Consider the following 26,680-nt stretch of genomic DNA (forward strand, 5'->3'; position numbering starts at 1 on the left):
GGCAGGCAAGGTGTTCAAATAGTGCACAACTTCAGTTTTTTTATTTCTATATGATGAACTCTGCATTATTAAGTGATAAGAACAAGTAATCTGATGTCCTGTAATTATTATGATGCTATAATTTAAGATACAATAAATAAAATAATGTTTTGTACAAAGTATCGGTATCGGATCAGTATCGTCGATACCACCCTGAATATTACTTGGTATTGGATCGGAAAGGAAATCAATGGTATCATACATCAGTACAAAACAACAGGGTCGTGTGACAAGTATAACAGAGGCCTTGTTTTATTTCGACACACAGACGGTGGAGACGTCACTGTAAGTGGAAAGAAGAGACAATTGTGGAGCTTTTCTGTTGTATTGACTTGCTTCACCACAGTTTGTGGTAACATAAAGCAGCTAACATTAAGGTCGTGGAATGGCTGCGCTTAGAAGTCGGTCTGTGCCAGGAAACCATGAACTTTACCAGTTGTGAGAAGAAGAGATAGCTCATTTACGCAGATACATCAGGAAGCCATTTTAAACACGGACCAGCGAGGAAGGGAACAGGCAGGTTTTCTACATCTGCGTGTGTGGGATTGGCTGCCCGCTCTAAAAGGGGGAGTACGGTCTATGACAAGCACTCAAACTCACAGACACACACACACACAATCTGTGTGTGTCTCTTTGTGTGTGTCCTTGAGTGTAAGTGTTGATGATGATGCAGCTTTTCTGAACCGAAACTGAAAGTGTTCTTTCAGGATGACGTGAGGGGGATTCAGACATCACCTGCTCTCAGCTGCATCCAGTCCTGGTCCCGGTCGATCTGATCGTCGTACTGCCCGCGCGGAGGTACTTTCAGCTCCTAATGAGTCATCAGAGGAGTAAAGGTGAGCTCATCTATGTTTCGGTTCAGGTTAGACTCCTGCTCCTGCTGCTCACGCGCCCTGCCCTCTCCCGCTGCTCCTTCAGACACAGAGCGGCCGGTGAGGAGATTAGCGGAGCTGCGGAGTCCCTGTCGTCGATTTGACGTTTGTGTGTGTGTGTGTGTGTGTGTGTGTGTGTGTGTGTGTGTGTGTGTGTGTGTGTGTGTGTGCTGGTGATCGATAAGCGGACTCATTGATCTGATTGATCGGACTGTTTGAAGTGTTTCCATCAGAGCTACAGCGGCAGGCCTTCAGACTGCAGGTGGTGCTCTGCTGGGGAAGTGCAGAGTCCGCACCAAACTCCGCTCAAAAAAACTCAAATTTACGGCGCAGCAGCGAGTTTCACTCTGGTGTTCATATCAGTGCTTCATGCTGCCGCTCAGGTTTAGCTGGAAAATCTGTGAGCCCTCTGCAGTGGACCCGAGCCTGTCAGCTTACACTGTATTGACTGTCTGCAGCAGGGCTTTCATCATCATTATCCATTGCAGTACTTATATCTATGTAGCGTCACAGCAGATGCCTTTGTGCCAAAGTAACTGAGGATAAAAACATGAAGGAGATTTTCCCGGCCTGGCTTTTTATAGCAGATAACCGCCTTAAAAATATTCTGCAGTAGATCAAAAACAGAAGAAAACCATGAAAACATACTACCTGATGCTGCTTAAGTAAATCAGAGCAAAGTTACAGAGGTTTGATTAGAGAGACAGCTAAGCAATCATTTGTAAAAGTTTAAATTTCTTCAGCATTGAACAGCAGAAATGAGGCTTTCATGTTGGAGGCCGACAGCACTGAACAAAACGGTAGACTTGTGCATAATAAGCAGCAAATAATGCAGAAAACAGATATTTTTGATGGTAAACTGGTCTCTGAGTAAACTGACAGAGAGAGAGAGAAAGAGAGAGAGAGAGAGCTGTGCAGGGAATAACAGCCAAAGTAAGAGGGAATTAATGACGATTTTTATCAAATGTGAAGCCCAGTTTTGATCTTTTGCTGCTAGTTAAGTGAATTTTAGTAGGAAAGCGATGAAACCTGATGTTTCAGAATATTTTAGATTTTGGCTTTCAGCACCAACGGCGTGTCTGTGTTGTGTGCCGTCAGGTGAACGAGCCGTGCTTTGTGTTGACATCTTTTTCCGTTTTCCCGCTCTTTAATCGTTGCTGTTTTAGCTGTTTTGCAGTTGTTGAAATAGTTTTGTGAGCTCTAAGCTAAGATTCTGGCAAAATACATTTATATTTAAAATTCGATTCAGGATTTAATTAATCGATATCAGCTGCACATATTCATTCATCATCTTACTGACTGCAGCAGGAGGTGCAGAGGAAAGTGGAGAAGAAGGAGGAGCCTGGAGCAAACTGCCAAGACTGAAGATCCCCTCAAAGATCTGGAAGAACCGCAAACTGCACAACAACAATGAAGGTGAGACCTGCAGAAGCCCTGCTAGAACCAGGTAGCTCTCCAGGACCACAGACTGTAGATGAAGGATGGACATAGCAACAGTCACGTCACCCACTGGTAGCTTTCGTGAAGGCTCAGTTTGAGGATTTTCTCTATGTTCGTTTTTGTTTCCAAAAATGGCAACATGTGGACGCTAATGGTAGCTAGGTTAGCATAGACTGAATGGGAGCATCTTACCGAGATGGTGCCTGCTAATTAGTGCTCAGTGACATCCAATCACAATACTTTCACCAGAGTTCTGCCCTCTTGGACAGTCTATTAGTACAGTAACCTCACAGCAACTATACGATTGGTCACATGATTTCATTTAAAATGGTTCAAAAGGCTCCAACAGGACAAACACAGTCCAGAAGTCCAGTTCAGGTGAAGCTTGCTAGCTACCAGTGTAGTGGCGAATTTCTGTCCCAAGCTTCGAAAAAATAATTCTTCCACTTCTTAATGTGAGCTGTTCAGATTTATTTCTGACTCGTACATACAAACAAAAGATGTCACGGTCTAAAAAACTATTTGCTGCTACAGCGCACATTTCCATTGCCGTCCTGGCTCACTCTAACCTGCTACCACACATGCGCTGTAATGTTTTCTTACCCGACACAAATTAAACGCCCAGCATTTATTCTCTAACAACATATTATACAAAATTAAACATGTAACATAATAACTGAAACAGTATCAAAAATATTTCTCTATAGATTGGCTCTAACATTTCCAGCCCCCTAATTGGAGGGCGTGAAGACTGACAATTAGCGAACACTTACAAAAGAGCCAAATAACATTAACACTTCCTGTATCACACATGGTCATTCAAATTATCTTTCACAAAACCTGTAACCGATCAGAACATATACTGTATTTTCTCATTCCAAGTTACATGACATTCTCACAGATCAAGCATAGCTTGTCAATGGGTCTTTCTAAGGTGTTAGTCTTTGTCTTGATGATCACACGCCGCACCAGACCCTTAGCATCTGGAATGACACGAAGAACTCTCCCCAACATCCACGAGCTTCTTGGCGCTGACTCGTCGACCACCATTACAATGTCCCCCACAGTTACATTTCTTCTGACCTGAGTCCACTTTTGACGCTCTTGAAGCATAGGCAAATACTCGCGCACCCACCTCTTCCAAAACAAGTCAGCAAGATATTGCACTTGCTTCCAACGGCGGCGGGAGTATGAGTCTTCCTTTCTGAAAAGTCCAGGAGGCAAACCCGGCTTTTTCTTCATCAGTAACAAGTGGTTAGGCGTCAGTGGTTCCAGGTCTGTTGGATCATCTGTTACTGTAGTCAGCGGTCTGTCATTTAGTACTGACTCCACTTCACACATTAGTGTCAGTAAACCTTCATCATTGACCAACTGTTCCTTCAGTATAGACCTCAGGACCTTCCTCAAGGTTCTGATCTGCCTTTCCCATATCCCTCCAAAGTGAGAACCAGCGGGTGGGTTAAATACCCACTGGATTCCCTTTTGCATGAGACAGTCTAGAATCTTTGACTGATTCCACTCTTGAATGGCTTCCGTTCAGCAGCGACTAGGTTGGTGCCATTATCTGAACGCATGACAGATACCTGACCTCTTCTGCACACAAAGCGTCTGATGGCGTTCAGACATGAATCAGTGTCCAAAGTGTGCGCAATTTCAATGTGCACTGCTCTTGTTGTAAGGCAGGTAAACAACACACCATACCTTTTTACTGTGCTGCGGCCATGCTTCACATTAAACGGTCCAAAGTAATCCACCCCAACATTAGAAAAGGGGGGTTCATCAGGTAGAAGCCTATCCTCTGGCAAATTTGCCATCTTCTGTTCCAGTGGTTTGCCTCTAGTTTTCCTGCAGATTACGCACCTTGACAGAAACTTCCTCACTTCTGAGTTAGCGGATGGAATCCAATACTTCTGTCGCAGCCGTGAAAGCATATACAGTCTTCCACAGTGCCCAATCTTCTCATGTATATCCTGCAAGATCAGTGTGGTGATATGTGAGCCCTTTGGGATAATGACTGGGTGCCTCACATGTTCTGGCATCCCAGCAGCTGCGAGGCGACCACCAACTCTCAAAACTCCGTCCTGCATCACGGGATCAAGTTTCCTCAAGTGACTAGTCTTTGTCACACACTTGCCTTTCTTTAACATGGTGATCTCTTCTTGGAATTGTTGACTTTGACAGAACTTAATGATCTCTGCCTCAGCTTGCACCAGATCTTTCAGGGTAAGTGTTGTCTGCATTGATTCGTTGTCTTGTTCTTTCTGTTTAGCGTACGTCTCTTTCCTTTTTTCACATTGTCGTAGCAGTAAGTCTTTGAGTTTGATCATCCATGCCACAGCTCTCTTCACTCGATGCCAGCTGGAATAGTGATTGATCAGCTTGTTCAACGTGTGAACATTCTCAGCTGCATTTGTGAGATGTACCATGGTTGCATGCCTCACTTCGCTGTCATCTTTATCAATCCTTTCCTTGTCAGGTCTTTTTGGCCACTGTCTTTCTGGGGTTTTCAGGAAAGCTGGGCCGTGGAACCAGCTTAGATTCTTCATGAGCTTAGATGGTGCAAGCCCTCTGGATGCACAATCAGCTGGATTGATTGCTGTACCAACGTACCTCCACTGCTGAGGATTTGTCAGCTCTCTAATGACCGCAACGCGATTGGCCACGAATGTCTTGAAGCGAAGATTTTCATTTTCAATATACTTCAACACAGTTGTGCTGTCAGTCCAGAATGTAGATTCAAGAAGATTCATCTGAAGCTCCGTTCTTAACATTTTGTCTATCTTTGCAGCAACCATAGCTGCAGTCAACTCTATTCGTGGAATAGTGGTTTGCTTCATGGGCGCCACACGGGATTTTCCCATCATTAATGTACAGTGAACCCGTCCATCATTGCTGGTCATCCTCAAGTATGATGCTGCTCCATATCCACTTTCGCTCCCATCAGAAAAATGGTGGAGCTGTGCTGTTGCGACAGGACCGAAGTCCAATGGTCTCACACACCTGGGTACGGTTACCTCTGACAGCTGGCACAGCTCTTGTAACCACTTGTTTCACTTATGACTGAGCTGTTCTGGGATCTTATCATCCCAAGCAAGACCCTCCCTGCATAACTGCTGCAAGATCATTTTTGCAGGGAGAATTCCTGGGGAAAGGAATCCCAGTGGGTCATAGATGGAGCTGGTGACGGAAAGTATTCCACGTCTCGTCACAGGTCTTTCTTTGATGTTAATCCTGAACTTGAATGCGTCAGACTCAGGGCACCATAGAACTCCTAAAGCACGTTCCATAGGCAGCAGGTCATGGTTCAAGTTCAGGTCTCTGACAGCTTTGGCTCTCTCATGCTCAGGGATGAATGAGAGCAAGGCACGACTGTTGCTTGTCCATTTCGTTAGGTGAAATCCTCCACCAGAACACAATTCAGTGAGGTCTGTGTATAACTGCATACCTTGAGTTTCCGTGGCAACAGACTTCAAGCAGTCGTCAACATAAAAATTTTCCAGGACTGTGCTTACAGCTTCAGGTGATGATTTGCTGCGGTTCTCCTCTGCTGTAAAGGCGATAGACTATTGCCTGAACCGTGTCAGCACTCCGATCAATGAGTTTGTTAAATCTGGCCCTTGTAGAAGTTCACTATTCAGTGAAACTCCTTGGTAGCTGGCAGCGCAGTCAAATACCACCCTCAGCTTCTTTTTTTGTGGATGATATACCCCATGGTGGGGAATATACCACTGTTTTCCATCCTTGCGGTTTAACTGTGTTGTTGGAACCTCAACGGCATATCCCTTGTTCAACATGTCACTCATGAAGGCAGTGTATTCTTCATGGAGTGCAGGATTCCTTTTCAGCTTGCACTGAAAGGCTCAGTGCACGCTGTAACACTGCACTTCGATTGTTCGGCATCTGAACGCACGACTTCTTCGTAGGAAGACTTATGGCATAGTGTCCATCAGTGAGATGAGTAGAGCTTGACACAGACTCCATGAAGTGGTGGTCTTATTGAGACATTCCTGCTTTATCATCACAGTGACGCTCTGGAAAGTCGTGGTTATACTGTCGTACAAGCAGTTGTTCCACGTTGTCGATGGCTATTCTGTTCACAATAGCACATGGTTGTACATCATTGGCTGCAGTATCTGTTTCTCTGAGTGGTCCATTCAGAATCCATCCAAGTGCTGTCTTTACGGCATATGGACCATTGTCCTCACTTGGGATCACCTTCCATGGCTCCAATATGGTGTATTCTTTAGTTCCAATGAGAAGCTCCACTTCAGCCTCAATATGAGGCAACCTCACCTCGCGTAGGTACGGCCACTTGTCAACCTCTTTCTGGAGTGGGATGTTCTCTCTGGAAACAGGAATACTTTTCTGTGTGAAGACCTTTGACAGTGCGATAAAGTTGTTGTCTGCCAGACTGCTGACTTCCAATTCTGTGAGCACATAACTCTCCTCTCGACTTCTGGAATTTATGGTCCTCAACGTTAGCTCGGTTCGTCTGCCTTGCACCTTCAACTTCCTTGCCAAGGCTTCGGTGCAGAACGATGCAGAGCTACCTGGGTCAATGAAAGCGTAAACCTCCACAGCCTTGTCACTCTTGCAGGACTTCACCCTTACAGGTACAATGGCAAGCACGCAGCTGCCTCCAGCCCCAGTACAGGCACTTGTCTCCTTTTCTTCAGACAACCCTGCTGGGCCTTTAGCAGTGCTACCCATATTGACCTCATCGGGAGGCTTCTCTTCCTCATAACTTGAGAAGTGCAACAAACTTGGATGCTTGAGTGAACAAACCTCGCACACCATCTTCCTTTTGCAATCTCTGCTCATGTGACCCTCTTGTGAAGGCGCAGTTGAGTGACAGGTCACTCTGGTTCTTACTCACTCTGCTTCTTTTGTCCATTTCTGAACCTTGGTTAACCTTGATAGCAAAGCTGCTCCCATGTCTAATGTCTTTCTTCAACTTATTTCCTTGCTGTGGCTTTTTCATAACCTTGTCTGACACTGCTGTTTCAAGATCGCCAAAGAGTGGGTCGGACATGATCTTTGCTTGGCGTTCAACGAAGGCCACCAGCTCTGTGAATCTTGCTCTGTTGCAGCGCCGCTCCTGGATAATTTTTCACACCAGCCTATTAATTAATGAAAGACCAAGACAGACTTTTAATTCATTTGAAAGCCTGATGCTTAACATTGTCCACCCCAGCAGTGAAACTCAGAAACCAGTCTTACTTGTTATCATCTATCGTCCACCTGGGCCTTACACAGAGTTTCTGTCTGATTTCTCAGACCTTTTATCTGATTTAGTTCTGAGCTCAGATAAAATAATTATTGTGGGTGATTTTAACATCCATGTAGATGCTAAAAATGACAGCCTCAACATGGCATTTAATCTGTTATTAGACTCAATTGGTTTCTCTCAAAATGTAAAAGAACCCACCCACCACTTTAATCACACTCTAGATCTTGTTTTAACATATGGCATCGAACCTGAACATTTAACAGTGTTTCCTGAAAACCCTCTCCTGTCTGATCATTTCCTGATAACATTTACTTTTACAATAATTGATTACACAGCGGTGAAGAGTAGACTTTATCAAAGTAGATGTCTTTCTGAAAGCACTGTAACTAAGTTTAAGAATATAATCCACCCACTGTTATCATCTCCAATGCCCTGTACCAACACAGAGCAAAGCAGCTATCTGAACGCTACCCCAACAGAGGTCGATTATCTTGTTAATAATTTCACCTCCTCACTACGTACGACTCTGGATACTGTAGCTCCTGTGAAAACTAAGGCCTCAAATCAGAAGTACCTGACTCCGTGGTATAATTCTGAAACACGTACCCTAAAGCAGATGACTCGTAATCTGGAGAGGAAATGGCGTGTCACAAATCTAGAGGATCATCATTTAGCCTGGAGAAATAGTTTGCTGCTTTATAAGAAAGCCCTCCGCAAAGCCAGAACATCTTACTATTCATCACTGATTGAAGAAAATAAGAACAACCCTAGGTTTCTCTTCAGCACTGTAGCCAGGCTGACAAAAAGTCAGAGCTCTTTTGAGCCAACCATCCCTTTAACGTTAACTAGTAATGACTTCATGAACTTCTTCACAAATAAAATTTTTATCATTAGAGAAAAAATTACCAATAATCATCCCACAGATGTAATATTATCTACAGCTACTCTTAGTACCATTGATATTAAGTTAGACTCTTTTTCTCCAATTGATCTTTCTGAGTTAACTTCAATAATTACTTCCTCCAAACCATCAACGTGTCTTTTAGACCCCATTCCTACAAAACTGCTCAAAGAAGTCCTGCCATTAATTAATTCTTCGATCTTAAATATGATCAACCTATCTCTAATAATCGGCTATGTACCACAGGCCTTCAAGCTGGCTGTAGTTAAACCTTTACTCAAAAAGCCATCTCTAGACCCAGCAGTCTTAGCTAATTATAGGCCAATCTCCAACCTTCCTTTCATATCAAAAATCCTTGAAAGAGTAGTTGTCAAACAGCTAACAGATCATCTGCAGAGGAATGGTTTATTTGAAGAGTTTCAGTCAGGTTTCAGAGCTCAGCACAGCACAGAAACAGCTTTAGTGAAGGTTACAAATGATCTTCTTATGGCCTCTGACAGTGGACTCATCTCTGTGCTTGTCCTGCTAGACCTCAGTGCAGCGTTCGATACTGTTGATCATAATATCCTATTAGAGCGATTAGAACATGCTGTAGGTATTACAAGTACTGCGCTGCAGTGGTTTGTATCATATCTATCTAATAGACTCCAATTCGTGCATGTAAATGGAGAGTCCTCTTCACACACTGAGGTTAATTATGGAGTTCCACAGGGTTCAGTGCTAGGACCAATTCTGTTTACATTATACATGCTTCCCTTAGGCAGTATCATTAGAAGACATAGCATACATTTTCACTGCTATGCAGATGACACCCAGCTCTATCTGTCCATGAAGCCAGATAACACACACCAATTAGTTAAACTGCAGGAATGTCTTAAAGACATAAAGACCTGGATGGCCGCTAACTTTCTGCTTCTTAATTCAGATAAAACTGAGGTTATTGTACTCGGCCCTGAAAATCTTAGAAATATGGTATCTAATCAGATTCTTACTCTGGATGGCATTACCTTGGCCTCCAGTAACGCGGTGAGGAACCTTGGAGTCATTTTTGACCAGGACATGTCCTTCAACGCACATATTAAACAAATATGTAAGACTGCTTTCTTCCATTTGCGCAACATCTCTAAAATTAGAAATATCCTGTCTCAGAGTGACGCGGAAAAACTAGTTCATGCATTTATTACTTCCAGGCTGGACTACTGTAATTCATTATTATCAGGATGTCCAAAAAACTCACTGAAAAGCCTTCAGCTAATCCAAAATGCTGCAGCAAGAGTCCTGACAGGGACTAGAAAGAGAGAGCATATTTCTCCTGTTTTGGCTTCCCTTCATTGGCTTCCTGTTAAATCCAGAATTGAATTCAAAATCCTGCTCCTCACATACAAGGTCTTAAATAATCAGGCCCCATCTTATCTTAATGACCTTGTAGTACCATATCACCCTATTAGAGCGCTCCGCTCTCGCTCTGCAGGCCTACTTGTTGTTCCTAGAGTATTTAAAAGTAGAATGGGAGGGAGAGCCTTCAGTTTTCAGGCCCCTCTTCTGTGGAACCAGCTTCCAGTTTGGATTCGGGAGACAGACACTATCTCTACTTTTAAGATTAGGCTTAAAACTTTCCTTTTTTCTAAAGCATATAGTTAGGGCTGGACCAGGTGACCCTGAATCCTCCCTTTGTTATGCTGCAATAGATGTAGGCTGCCGGGGGATTCCCATGATGCATTGAGTTTTTCCTTTCCAGTCACCTTTCTCACTCACTATGTATTAATAGACCTCTCTGCATTGAATCATATCTGTTATTAACCTCTGTCTCTCTTCCACAGCATGTCTTTATCCTGTCTTCCTTCTCTCACCCCAACCGGTCGCAGCAGATGGCCGCCCCTCCCTGAGCCTGGTTCTGCCGGAGGTTTCTTCCTGTTAAAAGGGAGTTTTTCCTTCCCACTGTCGCCAAAGTGCTTGCTCATAGGGGGTCATATGATTGTTGGGTTTTTCTCTGTATCTATGAAGCGCCTTGAGGCGACTTTTGTTGTGATTTGGCGCTATATAAATAAAATTGAATTGAATTGAATTGAATATCATATGCATGGATTCTCCAGCGCTCTCTTATTTTAAATGGCAACTTGGAAATGATGACCCTCATAGTTGCAGGGTTGTCCATCTCTTCCATATAGTCCACATCCTCCATGGCATTACGACAGCTCACCAGGAATACAGAGAATGCGCTCAACGCCTTTCCATCTTCAGCCTTAATTTGTGGCCACTTCGATGTCTTCTCAATTAGAAATGAGTTACAGCAATCTGTAACTCATTTCCATATTTATCTTGAAGCAGCTGCAGAGCCCTTTCATACCCCCGATGTTCAGGCATATGCTGACAACTCCTCACAAGATCACGAGGCTCGCCTCGAGTATACTGCTCCAGAAAATATAGCTTGTCTGAATTGCTATCAGTTCTGGTGTCAATAGCGTGCATGAATGCCCTCATAAACGACCTGTACTCCAAAGGATCTCCGTGGAACACTGGCACATCCCTTTGTGGTAACCGAGCCAGCTGTTGGTACTTTACAAGCATCTCTGTGATATCTGCCTGTTTCTGCATAACTTGATAAAGCTCACTTGGTCTGGTCTCCTGAAGTGAGACACCATCTTGGCGTTGGCTCGGCCCCTGCAGTGGAGTTCTATGTGTCTTAGGTATGGCCCCTGCTGCAGTACTTGGATCACCAGGATTCCTCCAAGAGGCAGACCTATCTATCTCTGTTGGCTTCCCTGGTGTGTGTTTTACGTTGCCATGACGATTTTCGTTATTCATCTTCAGGAGGTCACGACGTGGCATTACCGTAAGTCTGGTTTCACTCACTTGAGACTTAACCCCTTCACATTCCTCATACACTTTCACTTTGGCAGTAGACACTGCAATGGCTGTTTCAATTTCCAGTCTTTCCTTTGCAGCTTTAATTTCTGCTTCTTTTAACTCTAGAGCCTGTTTTTCTTTCAGAGACGCTGCTCGTGCCATCAGAGCTGCTCTGTTAGCTTCTTCCTTGACGCGCTCTGACGATGCTGTCGACACCCTTGACGTGTTGGATACTTTAGACTTGTTTGACACTCTAGATGTTTTTGACACTCTGGATGCACTGTCCATGGGAGTTATCTCTTGATCACATGTTTGTATTTCAATCCATGTATTAACTCTATTAATGAACTGCAAACATCGTTCTGACATTGGCTGAAACCAAAATTGTTGGTCAGCCTCCTTTTCCTCCTCATCTTTAATACACAGCAACACTGCATAATTGCATTCTTGAAACTCTTCATACAACTTCTTGTAAACTTTCAGTGCCTCTCTCACATCATTTACAACCAGCAGAATTTCATGGCTCAAAAGTCGCTCAGTTTCATCTTCTTGTGCTGTCACTTGTCCTAATTTGCCTCTTCTCACCTTTGTGAGCTGATGCAGTTTGAACTCCAGACCTTTGTCTGTCATCGCCCTCTGGCTGTCATCACGCGTAACTACACCCACACTGTCATTAATGTCGTCCGCCATTGTAATTATATAACACCGCTAAGCCGTAATGATTTTCTTCGGCACAGCTGTCGGGTGGTGTACTGCACAAACTCCTTTATGCTACTTCCACAGGTAAGATGCATCTGACAAAACACTTTTTACTTAGCTGTTCGCCGTGTTGTTGTGTGTAGGCGTCCTTATGCCGACGATCCGGTGACTTTTCTATGTCTCAGTCGGTGGCTCTACCGCCGAAAACATTCCTCCGTTACTCGATAGATTTTTGACTTTTATGTAGTGGCGAATTTCTGTCCCAAGCTTCGAAAAAATAATTCTTCCACTTCTTAATGTGAGCTGTTCAGATTTATTTCTGACTCGTACATACAAACAAAAGATGTCACGGTCAAAAAACTATTTGCTGCTACAGCGCACATTTCCATTGCCGTCCTGGCTCACTCTAACCTGCTACTGTAATGTTGTAATGTTTTCTTACCCGACACAAATTAAACGCGCAGCATTCATTCTCTAACAACATATTATACAAAATTAAACATGTAACATAATAACTGAAACAGTATCAAAAATATTTCTCTATGGATTGGCTCTAACAACCAGCTATCCGGTTGTTCAGTGATGACGCGACGAATCCTACTTCTGGGTCTAAAGTAGTATGCGTTTAATATGGCTTTTGTGTTGTTAACATGTTTAATGTTATGTATTTTCTTCTATTTAATCTCAAAAAGCTCCTAAAACAGTCAGTGATCCCTGTTGACCTCCCTCTCCTTTTATTACCACTAATCATTTATTTAAGCTCAGTTTTTAAAACCTTAGGATGTAACTACAGCCCAGCCTATGCAGCAGTATATGAATGACTAACCTCGTATTGTGGATGGATTATCTCAGTTGTTCTCCTGGCTGAAGTTTGGTCCTTTTACAGCATCCTGCCATGCGATTACATTTGTTCCTGACCACCGAGAACACTCAAGTTAACTTTTATCGAGTGGAAAAAAAGTTAGCTTGTTTATATTATGCTAACATAGCTGTGTCGCTAGCGGTCACGTAGCACATCATTATATACCAGCTAGCCCAACTTCAGTAACCCTACAAACGTCACTGCTGTTTAGTTTTCTGTCTTCATTTATGTTGGAAGTGATAGCAGAGCTGTACGTTTGAATTTGTTTCCAAAACCCCGCAGTCAGGACATGCTATATTGTACAGTGGGGCAAAAAAGTATTTAGTCAGCCACCGATTGTGCAAGTTCCCCCACCTAAAATGATGACAGAGGTCAGTAATTTGCACCAGAGGTAGACTTCAACTGTGAGAGACAGAATGTGAAAAAAAATCCATGAATCCACATGGCAGGATTTGTAAAGAATTTATTCGTAAATCAGGGTGGAAAATAAGTATTTGGTCAATAACAAAAATACAACTCAATACTTTGTAACATAACCTTTGTTGGCAATAACAGAGGTCAAACGCTTACTATAGGTCTTTACCAGGTTTGCACACACAGTAGCTGGTATTTTGGCCCATTCCTCCATGCAGATCTTCTCGAGAGCAGTGATGTTTTGGGGCTGTCGCCGAGCAACACGGACTTTCAACTCCCGCCACAGATTTTCTATGGGGTTGAGGTCTGGAGACTGGCTAGGCCACTCCAGGACTTTCAAATGCTTCTTACGGAGCCACTCCTTTGTTGCCCGGGCGGTGTGTTTTGGATCATTGTCATGTTGGAAGACCCAGCCTCGTTTCATCTTCAAAGTTCTCACTGATGGAAGGAGGTTTTGGCTCAAAATCTCACGATACATGGCCCCATTCATTCTGTCCTTAACACGGATCAGTCGTCCTGTCCCCTTGGCAGAAAAACAGCCCCATAGCATGATGTTTCCACCCCCATGCTTCACAGTAGGTATGGTGTTCTTGGGATGCAACTCAGTATTCTTCTTCCTCCAAACACGACGAGTTGAGTTTATACCAAAAAGTTCTACTTTGGTTTCATCTGACCACATGACATTCTCCCAATCCTATGCTGTATCATCCATGTGCTCTCTGGCAAACTTCAGACGGGCCTGGACATGCACTGGCTTCAGCAGCGGAACACGTCTGGCACTGCGGGATTTGATTCCCTGCCGTTGTAGTGTGTTACTGATGGTGACCTTTGTTACTTTGGTCCCAGCTCTCTGCAGGTCATTCACCAGGTCCCCCCGTGTGGTTCTGGGATCTTTGCTCACCGTTCTCATGATCATTTTGACCCCACGGGATGAGATCTTGCGTGGAGCCCCAGATCAAGGGAGATTATCAGTGGTCTTGTATGTCTTCCATTTTCTGATGATTGCTCCCACAGTTGATTTTTTCACACCAAGCTGCTTGCCTATTGTAGATTCACTCTTCCCAGTCTGGTGCAGGTCTACAATACTTTTCCTGGTGTCCTTCGAAAGCTCTTTGGTCTTGGCCATGGCGGATTTTGGAGTCTGACTGTTTGAGGCTGTGGACAGGTGTCTTTTATACAGATGATGAGTTCAAACAGGTGCCATTCATACAGGTAACGAGTGGGGGACAGAAAAGCTTCTTACAGAAGACGTTACAGGTCTGTGAGAGCCAGAGATTTTCCTTGTTTGAGGTGACCAAATACTTATTTTCCAACCTAATTTACAAATATATTCTTTACAAATCCTACCATGTGGATTCATGGATTTTTTTTTCACATTCTGTCTCTCACAGTTGAAGTGTACCTCTGGTGCAAATTACTGACCTCTGTCATCATTTTAAGTGGGGGAACTTGCACAATCGGTGGCTGACTAAATACTTGTTTGCCCCACTGTATATTAATGGTTTATTGCCATTTCGTAGTTACCAAAAGACAAAAGGACATTTTAACCCTCAGCACAACATCACAGCTAATACATGTCACATATTAGTCATTTAAACAGTAATAATTAAATATTTTTACTATACTATAAACAAAAATATATAAATACTATATCTATAGATAACACAACAATTAATACATGTATTGCTTAATTAATAAAACATCAGAACGATATAAAAACAGATTAGAAATAGCAATAGCTTCATAACAGACCAATAAATCAACACATTTTCATCAGCAGATGCTTGCATGTTCAGTAAAAATATTTCAACAACAAGTTTTTGATTAAAATGATGAATGAACTTCAGCGTTATGTAAGGGAAGTTTCATGTTGGACTCATGGTCCTTTGTTATTCCAGTTTAGGACCATGTCTCTGACGTATGTATCATATCAAATATATGTCATATCAAAACAACCCCACACCTGCAGTTGTTTCAGTTTTTCACAGGTGTTTCCTGTCAGTGGTCAACCTCACTCAGGTGGACATCCATATCACCCAACCAAACAACAAGCTCCTCCCTTTGTGCTTCAAATCCCTCCCACTCTGAGACAAGGAGCTGAGAGAGAGAAAACAAGGGTCAATTATAAAGAAGAGAGAAAAGTGAAACCCTCCTCAGAAGGTCGACCTGTGATGGACTCCTGTTTGGTGTTCACGTCATCCCAGCGGCGGCTGCACTCACTCGCCAATGCCAGCAGCCGAGTCTGCAGGGTGCCCTGGAAGAGCATAGTTAATTTTCGACTCTTCCTGGTCAGGCTCTCCAGCTGGATGAGCCAAGGTCTCCCCTTTCACCACCACCTCTAAACACACAAACACAAATTGCATGTAAAGCAGGAGGTGCAGATTTTTTTTGCTATTCTTTTCTAAATCCAGGCTTGATCACATGGAGGTATTTGGAAAACTTTTTTGGCCAGCGGACGACTGTTGTCTCGCAGAAAGTCAAATCAAATGTATGCGATACACAAACAATTCACAAGAACACATTAAAAAAGAAAGTCCCGTTCTTGCCTGATTTCAAGTGAAATCTGCATCAAAACAGGGAGACAGAATTAAAGTGTTTGTAGCAAATGTGAGCACAAAGCTTCACTTTATACAAGCCTGCTATTAAAGTTCTCCTCTATGCAGACAGCGTTCCTGTTTTCAAGGCACAACTTGGATCTGCTGTACAAATCTTATGGATACACAATAAATGAAACAGTAGTGTGCACGACTTCAGATTCTGATCCCTTGTCTTAATATGGTCCCAAAAGGCTCAGAACAACCAACATAGCGATAGCAATAAAGCAAACGTTGAGGCTTCAAAATACAAAGTCCATAAACTAATGGCTGACATGGGTTTTATCATAAGGGTGATAAATATACAACATATGGTCTTAAGACTAAAAGTATAATACAGATTTTAGTCTGAGAGATTTGACGTTCATTTACCTGCAGATGCCCTATACGTGCCTGCTCTGTGGTTTTCCACAACTATTTGCACATCACTATTTAATACAGGAAGTAGGTGAACTAAAACAAGTCATCTTTCTTTGTGAGAGGACCATATTAATGAAACCAATCTCAATGACATCACAGAGATCCCTAAAGATGCTCCTGCTGTTTTTCTTCCTCCTCATCCAAAGCTTCCTTCTCCTTGTCCTCGACTTCCATCCAATTGTAATTCAATCTAATTGTGTTTCCCCCTCCTCTTCCTCATTTTGTTGGAGCTGTGAAAGGAATTAGTGTGAATCTGAATTAATTTTTGCAAATGTGAAAAATCAGCTTTTCGGTCAGAGATGCTCTTGTGATTTAAGCTGGGAAGAGTAGATTTATGTGTTGATGCTGCCTGCTTCATCTCTACGACTGGTTGCTGAGTGATATTTACACCCCGGCTGGATTACAAACTTTAACCACGTGTTGAACTTTGGCCCAGCGTTGATACCTCTTGTATAGTATAGTATAGTACTTGTATAGTATAATGACCTCTTCTTGGCTTAATGTATGATGGTGGATAAATGAAATGTACAAAGAAAATTTAACTATATCACAAAAGATCATCTATCTTTGAAACATCAAATGACCGGAGCATAACTTGTCAAGTAGTGAGGTGACCAAATACTTATTTTCCACCCTAATTTACGAATAAATTCTTTACAAATCCTACCATGTGAATTCATGGATTTTTTTTTCACATTCTGTCTCTCACAGTTGAAGTGTACCTCTGGTGCAAATTACTGACCTCTGTCATCATTTTAAGTGGGGGAACTTGCACAATCGGTGGCTGACTAAATACTTTTTTGCCCCACTGTATTTAGATAGAAGCTAGCGAGCTAACTCCCTGCTAACTTCTAACTCCGTTAAATGTCATAAATTCCGTTTTCATGGATGCCTGGATGTTAAACTCAATTGTTACACCTGGTAGAGCAGAACGCTGATCATTTTATTAAAGATGAAAGACTTTAGACAGTTTTTCAACTCTCATTAATGCCATAGTGATCGTTTGATATATGGACCTGCAGCGGAGTTTAGACCCAGACACGGCTAGTGACGTCAGACTGAACAATCAGATAGTCTCCTGTGTCAGTGAAAATAGGCGACTCCCCTAATAAACAGGGGAAGTATAAAGACCCCACCACCCCATTCATGTGCAATGAAGGAAAAGACCAAACTGTTTGTTTATCAGGCTGTAAATATGTTTATTTGTGCTGTGAAGTTTTAACATGGGAGTCTATGGGGGTGACTCACTGCTGTTTCTGCTGGATGTCATAGGAACTGCAGGTGTTTGGTTCACATGAAGAATGAGAGCTAGCAGGACCTGATCTGTTGATGGATTTAGCTCCTGTGGTTTTTTGCTTCTGATGCTTTCTGTTTTCTTCAGGGGATGAGGTCAAGCAGGTGCAAGTGGAGAAGGAGGAGCAGCTGGAAGAATCAAGCAGGAGGCTGATAGAGAGGGAGGAGGACCTGTTCAGCTATGACTCGGTCAATGAGGAAGAGGAGGACGAGCTGCACAAAGACTTCGAGGCTCTGCAACTGAAGCTGTGGATGGCCATCAATGACACCTTCACCCCCTCCTCCTCTGCAGGGGAGCTGAAGGTCCTGAGGAGTGCCATGGTGTCTATCCAGCAGCAGGAGGCGCAGGGCCGGCGCTGGAGAGACTGTCAGGAGGAGCGAGTCCCAAGATGGCGTCCTCAGAAATGTCTCAGCATCCACAACATACTGCTCCAGAACATGGTGGAGGGCCGAATAAAGGAGGCTGCCAAAGACACCTCGGGAGGAACCGACTGGCTCTCTTCACCTGTGAAGAGACAGGTTAGTCACCTGGGAGGAGGTGTGGGAGGAGCTCTGCTGGTACTCAGTTTGAGCTGGATGAGAGTTTTTTTTTAAAAATTCAATTATTTATTAGATTTTACATTTTATAATAACAAATACAAAAATACAACAACCAAAAACAAGAAGCAAAAAATCAAAACAAAAACAAAAGAGAACAAGAAAAAAGCAAACAAAAAGAACAAAACAAAAAGTCAGGTAGACATGTAGGTGCAGAAATTGCCCCATTGTTCCACCAAAGCTTCCGTCACATGATCTTACCTTCCCAACATCTTTTCGCAAGTAAAGTTCCCAATCATTCTGGCCACATTTTAAGCATTTGAGTATAGGTGTCCTTTCAGTATTCCAAAATGACACAGGCACATGTTACTGGTGCAGTGCTTAACACTCTAAACTGGTGTTTATTTAATTGTGGCACCTTTCTTTTATCTCCTAGTAGACATAATTTAGGTGATTTGGGCAAGTTACAAACCTTCCATCCCTGCATATAATTCAATACAGTGTTCCAAACTGAAAAAACAAACAAACAGTGGGCATTCAGGGGGCATGTATCAGTACCTTTGGCTTGTTGGCATTTCCAACACAAGTCCTCTCTACCAACACCCATTCTATACAGCCTTGAAGGAGTATAATAATATATATTAAGATTTTTTACTGAATAAATTAAAATTATTCTTATTCAATTAAAATCCAGTTTATCTTGTTTTTCTCTGCTCAATGTTTGCCTAATCTAGCCATTTCAAAAGTATGCTTTAATAATCTATATTGGGCAGGACTAATCCCCCTTTTTGTTTTGGTTGGGACAGTCGATTAATGTTAATACGGGGTTTGATGAGAGTTTTTACCCTACTCCCTGTTCGATGAACCTGTCCAGGTGTGTCGAGTGGGAAGATGTGTGAAGGAAGACCTGCTGACGGTGGTGAGGAGGGTGAAGAACTGCTACCCTCCTCACATGGACATCATGAACCTCTACGCCGGCCTGTACCATCAGGAGTTCTCGGCCCACCTCACTCAGCTCACCGCTGCAGGGCTGGACGACGATGACTGCAGCTACCTGTTGTCCTGGGTCAACCAGTACTACCCACAGTGAGTCTGTGTGGCACTGGGTGTGGCAGCGCTGCCCACAGGCCAAAGAGCAGAGTGCTAATCACCATAGCAACAACCATAACAACAACCCTGAAACAAATCAATGCGAACCTAAACACTTCTACTGAGCTTAACCATGACAGCAGAACCATTACTGGGGAGCCGTTATTGCAGAACTGTCACAGCAGAGCTGTTACAGCAGAACCGTTACAGCAGAGCCATTATTGCAGAACCGTTTCAGTAGAACCGTCACAGCAGAGCCATTAAAGCAGGGCCATCACTGCAGAACCGTCACAGTAGAGCTGTTATTGCAGAACTGTAGCAGTAGAAGCATCACAGCAGAGCTGTTACAGTAGAACTATTACAGCAGAACCATTACTGCAGAATGGTTACTGCAAAACGGTTACAGCAGAACCGTCACAGCAGAGCTGTTACATCAGAACTATTACAGCAGAACTATCACAGCAGGTCCTGTCTGAGCATCAGTCCTCTGCCTTACCTGAACACAGCCCAGATTCCTGCTGCGCTGTGAAACATTCACAATTATTTATTTAAACCATCAGCCAGACCTGTAGGTCCCAGTTCTGGTCCACAGGCCTTATCTTTATCCTCTCTGTAATAACCACTGGCTAGTTTCTTTTGCATGATCGTATTCTGTCAGACTCATGTGAAGGAGAGAAGTTAGTGTGTGTGAATTATGATCTTTGCTCGGTGTGGTCAATAAGACTTCAGAAAGTTGTCACGGTTGAGGATTGAGTGGACTCAAGCACGGAGCTGTGAATATAAGCAGTGCGTTTATTTACAATGGATAAAGGTTGACAATAGTTAAAATGTGCAATGATAATAGTTGGTGCGTCCTCCTTCCCGTGCTCAAACCGTGCGTGGTAGTGAGTGCCAGTCTCTCCTCCAAGTGTTTTCTTGTGCTCGTGAATCCTCCGTCCCAGTTCCTAGTTGCACACAGACAATAGTAATGAATAACCAAAAAGAGCAGACAACACTGAGCAACATGAGCGGCTCGTAACATTACTAGGCTTAGTGCAATACTCCAGCGCTGTCGTTCGCTCAGCCACACCATTAAATAGCCCTGCCCAAGATGGTGGATGATTGGTAGCAGCTGGTGGAGAATCGGTTGCAGGTGAGGCAGCTCAGGGCCACAGCGCCTCCGGGTCGGAGGTCCCTCGTTGCTATCCGACCTCCGTAAACACCACAGCGGAGGGAAACAGAGCGAGAGAGGAAAACACACACACACATATACACACAGGCGGGTTGACCGGTCGGGGCACCGTCCGACCCTGACAGTACCCCTTCCTCTAACGCGAGCCACCCGGCGACCCACCAAACTTGTAAGGGTGCCGGTGGCAGAATTCTCTCACCATGGCATCATCGAGAATTGCGGACCGCGGCACCCAGGAGCGCTCTTCCGGACCATACCCATCCCAATCCACCAAAAACTGAAAACCTCTACCGCGGTGCCTAGCATCCATAATGCGGGTGATGGAGTATGCCGGGGCGCTGTGGATAATCTTTGATTCAGTTTTGAGTGGAATGTGTTTGGTTGAGAGCCATACCTGCTGGCCCACCTGGTACTCTCAGAAAAATTATGGCTCTTAAATGGTTCTTCAGATGTCTTCATGGTTCTTTAAAGAACCATCATATGTCAAAGAACCTTTTTATTTTGTAAATGGTTCTTTAGGTACTACAAATGGTTCTTTAAAGAACAAAAGGTTCTTCATCCTTAGCTATCTAAATTTGATGGTGTAAAATGGCATACATATTTGTTATAATTATAGTGTGAATTATACTGTGTGTTTTGTTTGTGTACATGTGTGTGCAAAGGGGGAGGGCGGGTTACCTGGCAATTACCCTTTAAGAGCAGATGGTAGGAAACTGAATATTCAAATAAAAGTTAGAAATACTTGGTTAAAAATATACTGGTGGCAGGGGTGGGGGCCAAAGCCTAAAGACCCTACCCCCAACACCCCCAACCCTGCAAACCCACTGATCACAAATAATGTGGTAATAGAATATGGAATTTATTATTAAGACGTTTACTGTACTTTAGTTTTAAGTTTTAATAAAGTATTACTATTTTCTGTTTCAAGGCATTACTTTTGAGATTATTATACATATTAGAAAATATAGCAAAATGATAATACTAATTATTGTAAACTTTATAAACCACCCAGCAGTATGTAAAGTCAAATTATAAAATACAAGTAAATAACAATTGTACAACAGAATGTCAGTGTAATGAACACACTTATGTGTAGTGAACACACTTATGTGTTCATTATCGACACACTTACTTAGTTTTGACAAAGCGCACTGCTTAGGTAAAGGATCTGAGTACTTGTTTATCACTGAGCAATTTGTTAATATGTGTTTCGAGCCAAATAAATGACAGAGAGAGAGAGTCACGTTAGAACATGTCGTACTGTGGCAACCTTCCGAAAGAGAAGGGGGGCGTCAATTGTTGGGATGCACATGCGCAGACAGATTGTGCGACCGGTGGGCCTTGAACTTTGTAAGGGAAAAAACACTTTCTCACAGTCGGTGACAGCAAAGCGGATAACAGTCTTCAGTACCTGCTGGTCTTTGAAGCTCTGGATTCTGGGACTGTTGGAAAAGGTAAAACATTTTCATTAAAACCTTTTTACTGTTTTGTTTTTGTTACTTGTCATTGTAGCTTGCTGTTAATGCTGTGCTAACAACAAGGGTTAGCTATGTTAGATACGTTAGCCGCTGATGTTAACGCAATTTAGTATCCAGTATACAGAACTGTTTTCCTAACAAAACCACTGTTATAATTAAGTGAAGGTGCTCCCAGCTAATTTGAACCTTTGGCTTCTCAAATTGCGTGCTGCGTACATAACGTAATGTCAGCTAGACCGATATTAAAATTTATAATATTGTTAAAGTCACTAAAAGGGCGCATGAAGCCTGTTTGACATGAGTGCTGTGTCTGCTCTAGAAACTCTTACATTAAATACTCACATCAGCCTGTACTTTGCAGTCTGTAAGAGCTGTATAAAACACAGCTATGCGTAAGTGTTTTGAATGAATAGAATGTGACACATTAGAAGGTGTGTCTTTGACTGTTACTGTATAACTTATTTTCAGACTACTTGACAAGTTATGCTCCGGTCATTTGATGTTTCAAAGATAGATGATCTTTTGTGATATAGTTAAATTTTCTTTGTACATTTCATTTATCCACCATCATACATTAAGCCAAGAAGAGGTCATTATACTATACAAGTACTATACTATACTATACAAGAGGTATCAACGCTGGGCCAAAGTTCAACACGTGGTTAAAGTTTGTAATCCAGCCGGGGTGTAAATATCACTCAGCAACCAGTCGTAGAGATGAAGCAGGCAGCATCAACACATAAATCTACTCTTCCCAGCTTAAATCACAAGAGCATCTCTGACCGAAAAGCTGATTTTTCACATTTGCAAAAATTAATTCAGATTCACACTAATTCCTTTCACAGCTCCAACAAAATGAGGAAGAGGAGGGGGAAACACAATTAGATTGAATTACAATTGGATGGAAGTCGAGGACAAGGAGAAGGAAGCTTTGGATGAGGAGGAAGAAAAACAGCAGGAGCATCTTTAGGGATCTCTGTGATGTCATTGAGATTGGTTTCATTAATATGGTCCTCTCACAAAGAAAGATGACTTGTTTTAGTTCACCTACTTCCTGTATTAAATAGTGATGTGCAAATAGTTGTGGAAAACCACAGAGCAGGCACGTATAGGGCATCTGCAGGTAAATGAACGTCAAATCTCTCAGACTAAAATCTGTATTATACTTTTAGTCTTAAGACCATATGTTGTATATTTATCACCCTTATGATAAAACCCATGTCAGCCATTAGTTTATGGACTTTGTATTTTGAAGCCTCAACGTTTGCTTTATTGCTATCGCTATGTTGGTTGTTCTGAGCCTTTTGGGACCATATTAAGACAAGGGATCAGAATCTGAAGTCGTGCACACTACTGTTTCATTTATTGTGTATCCATAAGATTTGTACAGCAGATCCAAGTTGTGCCTTGAAAACAGGAACGTTGTCTGCATAGAGGAGAACTTTAATAGCAGGCTTGTATAAAGTGAAGCTTTGTGCTCACATTTGCTACAAACACTTTAATTCTGTCTCCCTGTTTTGATGCAGATTTCACTTGAAATCAGGCAAGAACGGGACTTTCTTTTTTAATGTGTTCTTGTGAATTGTTTGTGTATCGCATACATTTGATTTGACTTTCTGCGAGACAACAGTCGTCCGCTGGCCAAAAAAGTTTTCCAAATACCTCCATGTGATCAAGCCTGGATTTAGAAAAGAATAGCAAAAAAAATCTGCACCTCCTGCTTTACATGCAATTTGTGTTTGTGTGTTTAGAGGTGGTGGTGAAAGGGGAGACCTTGGCTCATCCAGCTGGAGAGCCTGACCAGGAAGAGTCGAAAATTAACTATGCTCTTCCAGGGCACCCTGCAGACTCGGCTGCTGGCATTGGCGAGTGAGTGCAGCCGCCGCTGGGATGACGTGAACACCAAACAGGAGTCCATCACAGGTCGACCTTCTGAGGAGGGTTTCACTTTTCTCTCTTCTTTATAATTGACCCTTGTTTTCTCTCTCTCAGCTCCTTGTCTCAGAGTGGGAGGGATTTGAAGCACAAAGGGAGGAGCTTGTTGTTTGGTTGGGTGATATGGATGTCCACCTGAGTGAGGTTGACCACTGACAGGAAACACCTGTGAAAAACTGAAACAACTGCAGGTGTGGGGTTGTTTTGATATGACATATATTTGATATGATACATACGTCAGAGACATGGTCCTAAACTGGAATAACAAAGGACCATGAGTCCAACATGAAACTTCCCTTACATAACGCTGAAGTTCATTCATCATTTTAATCAAAAACTTGTTGTTGAAATATTTTTACTGAACATGCAAGCATCTGCTGATGAAAATGTGTTGATTTATTGGTCTGTTATGAAGCTATTGCTATTTCTAATCTGTTTTTATATCGTTCTGATGTTTTATTAATTAAGCAATACATGTATTAATTGTTGTGTTATCTATAGATATAGTATTTATATATTTTTGTTTATAGTATAGTAAAAATATTTAATTATTACTGTTTAAATGACTAATATGTGACATGTATTAGCTGTGATGTTGTGCTGAGGGTTAAAATGTCCTTTTGTCTTTTGGTAACTACGAAATGGCAATAAACCATTAATATACAGTGGGGCAAACAAGTATTTAGTCAGCCACCGATTGTGCAAGTTCCCCCACTTAAAATGATGACAGAGGTCAGTAATTTGCACCAGAGGTACACTTCAACTGTGAGAGACAGAATGTGAAAAAAAAATCCATGAATCCACATGGTAGGATTTGTAAAGAATATATTTGTAAATTAGGTTGGAAAATAAGTATTTGGTCACCTCAAACAAGGAAAATCTCTGGCTCTCACAGACCTGTAACGTCTTCTGTAAGAAGCTTTTCTGTCCCCCCTCGTTACCTGTATGAATGGCACCTGTTTGAACTCATCATCTGTATAAAAGACACCTGTCCACAGCCTCAAACAGTCAGACTCCAAAATCCGCCATGGCCAAGACCAAAGAGCTTTCGAAGGACACCAGGAAAAGTATTGTAGACCTGCACCAGACTGGGAAGAGTGAATCTACAATAGGCAAGCAGCTTGGTGTGAAAAAATCAACTGTGGGAGCAATCATCAGAAAATGGAAGACATACAAGACCACTGATAATCTCCCACGCAAGATCTCATCCCGTGGGGTCAAAATGATCATGAGAACGGTGAGCAAAGATCCCAGAACCACACGGGGGGACCTGGTGAATGACCTGCAGAGAGCTGGGACCAAAGTAACAAAGGTCACCATCAGTAACACACTACAACGGCAGGGAATCAAATCCCGCAGTGCCAGACGTGTTCCGCTGCTGAAGCCAGTGCATGTCCAGGCCCGTCTGAAGTTTGCCAGAGAGCACATGGATGATACAGCAGAGGATTGGGAGAATGTCATGTGGTCAGATGAAACCAAAGTAGAACTTTTTGGTATAAACTCAACTCGTCGTGTTTGGAGGAAGAAGAATACTGAGTTGCATCCCAAGAACACCATACCTACTGTGAAGCATGGGGGTGGAAACATCATGCTATGGGGCTGTTTTTCTGCCAAGGGGACAGGACGACTGATCCGTGTTAAGGACAGAATGAATGGGGCCATGTATCGTGAGATTTTGAGCCAAAACCTCCTTCCATCAGTGAGAACTTTGAAGATGAAACGAGGCTGGGTCTTCCAACATGACAATGATCCAAAACACACCGCCCGGGCAACAAAGGAGTGGCTCCGTAAGAAGCATTTGAAAGTCCTGGAGTGGCCTAGCCAGTCTCCAGACCTCAACCCCATAGAAAATCTGTGGCGGGAGTTGAAAGTCCGTGTTGCTCGGCGACAGCCCCAAAACATCACTGCTCTCGAGAAGATCTGCATGGAGGAATGGGCCAAAATACCAGCTACTGTGTGTGCAAACCTGGTAAAGACCTATAGTAAACGTTTGACCTCTGTTATTGCCAACAAAGGTTATGTTACAAAGTATTGAGTTGTATTTTTGTTATTGACCAAATACTTATTTTCCAACCTAATTTACGAATAAATTCTTTACAAATCCTACCATGTGGATTCATGGATTTTTTTTTTCACATTCTGTCTCTCACAGTTGAAGTGTACCTCTGGTGCAAATTACTGACCTCTGTCATCATTTTAGGTGGGGGAACTTGCACAATCGGTGGCTGACTAAATACTTTTTTGCCCCACTGTATGTCTATGCTGTTGTTCTTGTATTTATTTTACCCTGCTCAAATTCAATTTATCTTACACTTTATTTTGTTGGGTTTTTTTTTTGGTTCTTTTTTTGCCTGTCCCGTTTGCCTCCTTTGCCATCAGAATTATTGTCTAAAGGCAAAGAAAGATGCCCAACGGATTTACTTTACCAAATTGACCATCCCAGCCTTGCCATAATGGTCCATTTGATTCATCTTTTATTGTTTATTTTATTTTCACTTGCTGAATACGGGACAGACTTGACTGAGGGAAAGAAGGGGAGAAAGAAAGAGGGAAAGAGAAACAGCTGAGAAGAGGGACGGGGGAGAAGGGCAAAAAACAAAAACCAACAGAATGGGCAGAAGAAGAAAAAAAGAAAAAGAAAATGCATATATCGATCACCTGGATCACCTGTTGAGAAAGAAAAAAGAAAACAAGCAGAAGAGAACAAGAGTAATAGAATAAACAACATCATGGGAATATGACAGTAAATGCTAAATATTAAACATTATTGTGCAGCACGTAAGATCAACAGAACACAGTGTGCTTTGAGGTAGGAGCCAAAAAGGGTGTAGTTTGTGGGTGTGATCACCCGTGTGTACA

At 42.6% G+C, this 26,680-nt stretch overlaps 1 protein-coding gene across 3 annotated transcripts in view; it reads left to right on the plus strand.

Annotated features, from left to right (window-relative positions):
• Window positions 1-693: 693 nt before the first annotated feature.
• Window positions 694-26,680, plus strand: part of LOC113037477 (tumor necrosis factor alpha-induced protein 2-like) — a 69,238-nt gene continuing 43,251 nt past the window's right edge. For 2 of the 3 annotated variants that reach the window (XM_026194601.1, XM_026194605.1), the window contains exons 1-4: window positions 694-875; window positions 2,217-2,327; window positions 17,700-18,130; window positions 19,023-19,234. In XM_026194601.1, the coding sequence (XP_026050386.1) occupies window positions 854-875; window positions 2,217-2,327; window positions 17,700-18,130; window positions 19,023-19,234 (776 nt within the window). In that variant the 5' untranslated portion in view covers window positions 694-853. The remainder of the gene's footprint in view (window positions 876-2,216; window positions 2,328-17,699; window positions 18,131-19,022; window positions 19,235-26,680) is intronic. The other variant, XM_026194602.1, reaches the window with a different exon arrangement.

The sequence above is a fragment of the Astatotilapia calliptera genome, chromosome 15 (genome assembly GCF_900246225.1).
Source record: "Astatotilapia calliptera chromosome 15, fAstCal1.2, whole genome shotgun sequence".
Taxonomy (NCBI): domain Eukaryota; kingdom Metazoa; phylum Chordata; class Actinopteri; order Cichliformes; family Cichlidae; genus Astatotilapia; species Astatotilapia calliptera.